Source organism: Marmota monax, unplaced genomic scaffold (assembly GCF_021218885.2).
Source record: "Marmota monax isolate L192 unplaced genomic scaffold, Marmota_monax_Labrador192_F-V1.1 WCK01_AAM20220418_F8-fsc00069, whole genome shotgun sequence".
Classification (NCBI taxonomy): Eukaryota; Metazoa; Chordata; class Mammalia; order Rodentia; family Sciuridae; genus Marmota; species Marmota monax.
In genome coordinates this window covers 8,077,809-8,085,953 of record NW_026695243.1, presented here as the reverse complement: position 1 = coordinate 8,085,953, position 8,145 = coordinate 8,077,809, and the positions used below count along the sequence as shown (strand labels likewise).

The 8,145-nt window shown below is 46.7% G+C and overlaps 1 protein-coding gene across 2 annotated transcripts; it reads right to left on the bottom strand.

The window, feature by feature from the left end:
* Nucleotides 1-3,207: 3,207 nt before the first annotated feature.
* Sigmar1 (sigma non-opioid intracellular receptor 1) lies at nucleotides 3,208-6,018 on the bottom strand. Of its 2 annotated transcripts, none has more exons than XM_046457193.1 (4): nucleotides 5,735-6,018; nucleotides 5,389-5,589; nucleotides 5,163-5,255; nucleotides 3,208-4,182 (listed from the first exon to the last, which is right to left on the bottom strand). In XM_046457193.1, exons 1-4 carry the CDS (start codon nucleotides 5,883-5,885, stop codon nucleotides 3,818-3,820), a joined length of 810 nt encoding a protein of 269 aa, XP_046313149.1. In that variant the 5' UTR covers nucleotides 5,886-6,018; the 3' UTR covers nucleotides 3,208-3,817. The 2 variants fall into 2 exon arrangements, with proteins under 2 accessions (XP_046313149.1, XP_046313148.1); XM_046457192.2 differs by having other exon boundaries at nucleotides 3,208-4,312; nucleotides 5,735-6,008.
* Nucleotides 6,019-8,145: the final 2,127 nt, after the last annotated feature.

Here is an 8,145-nt window from a genome sequence, read left to right as displayed (position 1 = left end):
ACACCCACACAATAGTCTGGCCCTATACTTTACAGAGACAAAGACAAACAAAATAATCTAGACCTGAAGAAACCAATACTTCATTAATCCAACACATATTTATTGAGTACCTACTTTATGCCAGAAACTGCTGGACACAGGTGTAAATAAAACAAAGTCCTTGATATAATACATAATTCTAGTGGAGGAAATATACATTGTGTCTGATGGTGATAGATACCATGGAGAAGGGAATAGAAACTGGAAAGTGTATTGGTTATCTATTGCTGTGTAACAAATTACCACTAAACTTAGAAGCTTAAAACAAACATTATTTTCTCACAATTCCATGAGTTGGGGATTCACAAGTGGCTTAGCTAGGTGGTTCTGACTCATTAATTGTCTTTTATGAGACTATAGTAAAAATGTTGGCTAGGGCTGCATCTGAAGCCTTGACTGGGGCTGGAAAATTCACTTTCAAGCTATTGATAGGAGGCTTGTTTGTCCCCCACATGGACCGCTGTACAGGATTGCTTGTGTATCCTCTTGAAAAGGCAGGTGATTTCTCTCAGAGTGATCCAAAAGAGATTAAAGAAGCTGCAATGCTTTTTATGGCCCAGTTCTAAAAGTCACACATTGTCACATACATTGTTAAAGTACATAAGTAAGTCTAGTCCACACTCAAAGAGAAGGAAATTAGACTTTACCTTTTGAATGGAAGAATACCAAAACTTTTTGCAGAGTGAGCTGGAGTGCAGCTCAGGGGTAGAGCACTTGCTTAACATTCACAAGGATCTGGGTAACATCCCCAGCACTCACAGAAAAAGAAATTTGTGGAGGTATTTTAAAAACCACCATAGAATGGGATACTATTATGTAAGTGTTAAGTGAAGGACTCTTTGATCAGGAATTAAAAAAGGGAAGGACAAGAGCTATAAAGATATATAGGAGGGACTGTGGCTGTGGCTCAGTGGTAAAGTGCTTGCCTTGCATGTGTGAGGCACTAGGTTCAAGCTTCAGCACCAGGCAAAAATAAATAAAGATACTGTGTTTTCATGTACAAGTAAATATATATATATATATATATTTTAAAAAGATATATAGGAAAGAGCTTTGAAGTCAGAATAGACAATGCAAATATCCTGAGGTAGAAGAGTACTTGATGTGTTGGAAGAGAAGCTAGGCCACTGGTCCTACAGTAGTTGGGAGTGAGTTGGATGCTTGGTCAGAGGTAACATGGACTTGGAGTAGGCCAATGGAGGGGGTGAAAGGACAATGAGATGCAAAACCATTGGAAATGTCTCAGGAGCTTGAAAGTCTGCCTCTAGCTGCTGTGTGAGAAACAGCAAGCGTGATCAGTTTACATGGTCATTGCAGTGGTCCAGGCAAGTGATAATGGTGTTTTTGTCTTGAGTGGTTGCAGTGAAGTTGGCAAGAAGTGGCTAGAGTTTGGATATGTTTTGAAAATAAAACAGATTCATTGATGGATCATATATGGGATAGAAAAGAATGAGAGATGTCTAAGAGAACTCCAAGAGCTGAATAAATGGGAGTGTCCTAAATTAGAGAGTAAAGACTATAGTGAGTGGAATGGGCCAGGATTGGGAGAGAAATCAGTTTACTTTAGCATCTAAAGTATGAGATAACTATTAAACAGCCAAGTCAAAATGTTCAGTAGAGATGGAACTCCAGGAAGAGATGTAGGCTGAGACAAAGATTTAGAAGTCAAGATATATAGATAGTATTTAAAGTCATGAAATAAATTGAGATCACTTGGGAGGGTACATAAAAAGTTTAAGGACCAAGTCCTCAGAAGTCAGAAGTTGAGGAGATAGGGTTGACAAAAGAGGCAATAAAGGAAAAAAGTATCCTAGAACCTGAAAGTGTTTTAGAAGTGATTGCTTTTGTCAAAAGAAAGGTGAGAACTATGAAAAGAGTACTGGACTTAGCAACAAAAATGCAGAGGATCTTGGAAGTCTAGTCATTGGTGGAGGGGGGGGGGAATGGGCACTGGGACATATCTGACAGATATATGCTCTGAGCCTAGAAGCAGAGCTGTTTTTACCAGGTGGGAGAAATCCTCCGTAGAGGTATGATATTGCAACCCAGGATCAATAGAGAAGCCCCAGCCAGGAGGGCCTGTTATAGCCAATATAGTAGTATCTGAGAAGGCCAACTTGCCTGGGCTTCATAGTAATTTAAAGCCACCCGTTTAGATTTTTAAATTTGAACTTTTGATGTCATTTTCAAATGAAGTTATACATGTAGTCTTTAGTATGTGTTCATTAGAATATCAAATTTAAAAATGTCTATATAAAATTATAACTATGTTTCTTCCATTTTATTTATTTATTGGTACCAGGAATTGAACCCAGGAGTGTTTAACCACTGAGACACATCCCCAGCCCTTTCTAATATTTTATTTAGAGTTGCTTAGGACCCCCTAAGTTGCTGAGGCTGGCTTCGAACTTGCAATCCTCCTGCCTCAGCCTCTCAAGCCGCTGGGATTAGGGGGCATGAGCCACCATGCTTGGCTCTCTTCCATTTTTAACATACCCGGAATTCTAAAAGGTGGGATTAGTCTGGGCCTTACTTAACACAAGAGGGGCAAGACAGGTGAGGAAAGCTTGGTGCCTAGAGTATAAATGTTAAGAATAGGTCTTTTGATGTGAGTGCACTTTAGTCCTAGCCCTATCTAATTCTCATACCACAGGTACAGTGTCTGCTCCCCACTCCAGCTTCCTCCACAGAAGTGCTGGGTCCTACTGAAAGGAGAACACAGAATGGAGGTACTCCTGCCCTAAGTGCAGATGGATGCCATATTCTGGGAACCCAGAAAAAAAGCAGACTTGAGAATGATGCCTTTTAGCTCAAAAGTGGGTATACACTGCCACCCCATGGCCATCCAGGGCTGGATTCGGAAGACTGTTCCTAGAATTGTACCAGCACAGTAAAGACACCTCACTCAGGTCCAAATTTGTGTTGGAAGGGATCTTATTACACATGATAATTTCAAGGCCTCACCTCAGAAAGACTGACCTCTCAGGATGGAGCTCAGTGATCTGTGGACTCAGTGAGCCTCCTAAGTAATTCCTAGCCACAATCAAGTACACAGTTCCTACTACAGTCCAAAGCCATTGTTTTATAAACTGAATTGTAAGCGAGAGGCCTCCTGAGGTCCCCCAGAAATTATGGCTTTCTCTGCTGCTCAGACACACAAAGAAATGGAACTGTTCAATAGGTCTTTATTAACACAGACAGACAGATGGACAGAGAATATAGCACAGGCAGTGTTCTGGAAATGGTGATGGTGGTGTGCGTGCGCACATACAGAGAAAACCTTCTCTAGGCCAGAGAAGGCCCCTTGGACCCAGGCCTACCTCTTCAGGCCTCTCCTCAGTGGTGAGACCCCAAGTTTCCCATCATACCCCAAGGGAAGGACAGGGGTCTTTCGGAGATGGAGGACCTTTAATTCAGCATTCTCTACATTCCTCTGGTTCCCCAACTGACTTGGTTGCTGAGAGGGTGGGGGACAAGCTGCAGGGGCACTTGCATAGCAGGGAAGTGGAATGGGGATAAGGCATATGGTGAGGACAGGGAGGTGAAGGGGAAGGACATCATAGCTGTAGGTGAAGGGGGCCTCCAATAGGCAGCTCCTCTTCCCCTTTACCCACCCCCCCTTCCCAGATTACTGCTGGGTTGAGGAGTCAGGCAGAGGCAGAGTGTAATAATACTCACCCCACCCTTAACTCCAGAGCCCGATTGCAGACAGGAATCTCTGGAAAGGCCTGAGTTAGTGAGTGAAGCTTGTGATATGTGTTGAAACATGACTGGCCCCCTAGGTATACGTGGGACTCCCTCTCTGGATGAGTGAGTGCATGATCCCGCAGTACACACAGGTCTTGGCATCTAATATATATGTCCCATTTGTTCCCATGGGTCTCTGTATAGGATGTATAAGCATGTTATGTCCCTCCTTGTCCAGCAGGACCTCAGTATCTGTATGGTTTGAGTATGTCCCTGTCTGTACATGGGTTCCAGCAAGTGGATGTCTGCAGGCCTGCCTGCTCCTGTCCATCCACAGATCTTCCTTCAGGCCTGAATGGTCAGGGGTCCTGGCCAAAGAGGTAGGTGGTGAGCTCAAGCCGGAGGCCCCGGGCATAGGAGCGAAGGGTATAGAAGAGAGTGAGGAAGTCCTGGGTGCTAAAGACAGTGTCAGCCAGTGCGAATGCCAGGGTAGATGGGATGACACCCCGTCCGTACTCCACCATCCATGTGTTTGGCCCCCACTCCACAGCTGTTGCCTCGCCAGGCCCGTGCATCACTGTTTCCCCTGGAGGAAAGGGAGCACCCATGTGAGGAGTCCAGCTCTGTTCTGCCCTTCCATTGCTGTGCTTCCCTGGCCCATGGTAAGTATCCTTATCTGGGGGTGGGAACTGAAGAGACAGTTTCAGGAAAGGAAAAGGTCTTCTTACCTCACTGGACTGATCTCCTATCTTGAAGGGAAAATGACTCAGACAACCAATCCTAAATCTTCTGTGGGGGCTCATGTTCTCTCTTGGGGGAAGCCATGAAGGGCTACCCATCTTGGCCAAGGGTTACTGAGTGGAAGTCTACATTTCCAAGTCTCATAAATATCAACTGGAAATTTAGCTAAACTTGGGCTTGGCTGGTTAGATATGGAGGGTTGGTTACAAGACTTGCAAGGCTTTCTGTTCAATCACAATTTCTATATGTTTACATTCAACCTCAAACTTACTTGGAAGCCCAAAGCTCTACTTTTTATGTAAATTGCTTCATTATTAAAAAAAAAAAAAAGGTGAGGGAGACAACTGTCTTATAATATCTGGGTGTAAGAGTGTTGCTGAGAACCAATTTTTTTCCCCAGCAATTGCTAGAATATTGGCTGGGTAAAACAGTGTCTAGGCAAATAACATCAGACATGCTTAATAGGAAGTTATTACATGTTGTGTTCCTTTAACATAGGAGAGCAATAAGGTCCCTCAGATCTAGCCCCCAACCACTTGTGGCCTAAGGGGACAGGGAGAAAACCATGGGGAGGGCCACTCCCTGCCCCCTCCCTTCCCCAACTGTATACCCTCCCCTGCTCCCCTCACACCCTCCACTCCCTGCCCCCCGCTTCATGAGGGCACCCACCTCTCTGATAGAGTCTCCTAACTCACCTGGGTAGAATACCTCACTTTTGGTGGTACCCTCTCTCCACTGGTGGAAGATGCCAGAAATGATCGTGTCTGAGATCTCAGCCCAATAGCGCCCTAAGTGATAATCGGATGGACACCAACAATTAGGGTATCCGCACTATCATATTGCCCAGCCAAATACCAGAAAGGAGGACTTGGGCCCTTGTATAGCCCCAGCCTCCCAGTCTGGCCCGCCGCTAGCACTGACCCGAGTGGCCGCGGGAGCCCAGGGCTGTGCCGAAGAGCAGCACGTACTCGGACAGCGAGGCGTGCAGAAGGCACATGGCACCCATCCAGCCGCCCGCGTTCACGAACACCCACTGCAGCTCCTCGTCAGGTAGCACGTGGCCTGGGTGCAGCCGCCGCAGCTCCACGATCAACCGAGAGAAGGCTAGCTCGTGGTCCAGCCCTGGCGGAAACGGAGGAATAGCAGAGTCAAGGCAAGCTCCAGGCCCGGCCTCCCGGACGGACGGCGCCCTCGGAAACCTCGGCTCCCCTCCAGGGCCGCCCGCCCCGCTCCCGCCCCGCTCCGCTCCCGCCCTCAGCCCGCTCACCAGCGTACTGCCGCGCTAGCTGCGCGATCTCTTCGTGCTGGAAGACGAAGCTCCGCGTACCCAGCCAGAGCCAGACAAGCTGGGCCAGCACTGCCACCGCAGCCAGAAGCAGTGCGACCCACGCCCACCGCCGACCCACGGCCCACTGCATCCTGGTGGGCAGCGCAGGAGGGAGGCTGGGGCTGGGACTGGGGCTGGGGCTGCGACTCTGCCTCCGAGCCTGCCGCCGGCTGCCCACCGCTCGCTCCCCTGCCAGCACCGTGGTATGGCACGCCTTGGCCAATCGGAACAGTTCGGGCACCCTAGCACCGCCCCTTCGGTTGAACCATTTCCTCGCCAAGCGCGTAGAGACGTGGGGCGGCACAGCTCACGTGAGGGGAGGGCGTGGGCTAACCTCCGGCTGCGGGCGTTAGGGTTTTCAGGGAGGGTCTTTCCTCCGCTGCGCGAGATGATGATGGGGGTGGGCGGCGGAGAGACCCAGATGGGCTCTCTAGCTGGCGAGCCCGGAAGTAGAGCCTCCTGCGACTCGTGATTGGGTCCGCCTTTGAAAGCACAGAAACCTGGAGGAGGTAGTGCAATCCTTGAGCGTTAGGGAAGGCTTTCCAGAGGCGGTGACATTAGTGAGACTTGGAGGGCATTCCAGTCAGCGGGACCCACTCCGGGAACAGAGGCCGAGAAGACAGCATGGAGTCTTCAGGGGCCTACAATTTATTCTTTGTTCCAAAGCACGAAATGTGAGAGGTGGCCTTGCAACCCATGGAGGGTCATCCCAGGTATCAGGAGGGCAGCGATAGAATTGGATCTTGCCACAGAGTGGCACAGGGCTATGGAAGGGAGCAAGGTGTGAGTTGAGGAAATCATGACTATGATCCAGGTAAGAAACAGGTCTCTGTTATTGGAGACGGAAAAAAAGAAAGGGCTTCAGAACTCTGGAAATATCCAGAGTTAGTAGGCTTCCTCTCTCTTCTTCCTGAAATACTCTTTTCTCTCCAGCCCATTCCCACACCTTCTCTATAGTTGGCTAATAGGCACTTGAGTGTCCGGTTCTGAAGTTCAGATCCAGTCGAGGTAGATGATAGGAGTTGTCATTCTTTCAGGGATATGGCTCTAAACAGTGCAAGCATGATCTCATTCCAGTTTAGAAATCTCACTGGGAATCCTACAGAAAAGATGGTAATTAAAACGCCCGGGTTCGATCCTCAGCACCACATACAAACAAAGATGTTGTGTTGGCCGAAAACTAAAAAATAAAATATAAAAAAAAAACCTAAAATATGGGGAAGGAGGGGGAAAGTGCTCGGGAATGATATTGGCCAAAACTTATATTGTCTATTGTGTGCATGTACAAATATGTAACAACAAATCCCACCAGTATATACAACTACAATGCACCAATTAAAAAAACCCTAAAACATGGATAAAATCTCAAAAGGAGGGAGAATTGAAAAGATAAGGTGAAGGACAGTGTTCTAGAGAACACCAACCCTAAGGGATAGGCAGAGGAAGAAAAGAACAAAAACGAAGAGAAGCAAAAGAGAAAAAAGAGGCAGCATAGTGCTGTGATTAATATATAAATTCTGAAGCTGGACAGCCAGGTTCAAAGCCTGGCTCAAAACCACCTAATAGTGTGATCTTCGACAAATTGCTTAAACTCTCTGAATCAGTTTTCTTATCTGTAAAATGGAACAAATAAAAGCACATACCTTTATGGTAATAAAGATTGAGTAAATATTTTTAAAGCAATTAGTGTATGGCACATGGTGGTCATTATATGTGTTATATGAATAAAACATAAAGGATGTAGAAGAGAATAGTCTCACACATGGGAGTGATAGAATGAAGGGCCAGCATAAATATAATTGAGAGGTTCAATAAGACAATGGGAAATAATCATTAGATTTCTCAGTAGGGGCATGTGGCAGAGAAATGAGTGTTGTCTCCAAGACTACATTCATGAACCCATTTCCTTTTGTTCTTTTTTTTTTAATATTTATTTTTTAGTTTTCGGCAGACACAACATCTTTGTATGTGGTGCTGAGGATGGAACCCGGGCCTGACGCATGCCAGGCGAGCGCGCTACCGCCTGAGCCACATCCCCAGCCCTCCTTTTGCTCTTGAGCAACCAGATTATATTCCATTCTACTCTGTATTTAGATGAAGCCAAGTGATTGTATTCTAGGCAATGAAATATAGGCAGAAATTAAATGCCACTTCCAGATCTGGCTCTTAAAATGTCTTGTGAAATTCTTTACATTCTTTCTCTCTCCCTTTTTCCCTAACAGTACTGGGGATTGAACACCCAAGGCCTTGCACATGCTAGACAAGTGCTGTACTACTGAGCTACATCCACAGTTACAGGCACATGTGTGCGCGCGTGCGCGCACACACACACACACACACACACACACATT

Bases quoted from the DNA above. Each gene is read 5' to 3' on its own strand.
- Sigmar1 (XM_046457193.1), bottom strand. From the start codon at position 5,885: ATGCAGTGGGCCGTGGGTCGGCGGTGGGCGTGGGTCGCACTGCTTCTG. The intron at 5,590-5,734 runs GTGAGCGGGCTG...CGTTTCCGCCAG, and splicing joins GCTAGCGCGGCAGTACGCTG to GGCTGGACCACGAGCTAGCC. The intron at 5,256-5,388 runs GTCAGTGCTAGC...ATTATCACTTAG, and splicing joins GGGCTCCCGCGGCCACTCGG to GGCGCTATTGGGCTGAGATC.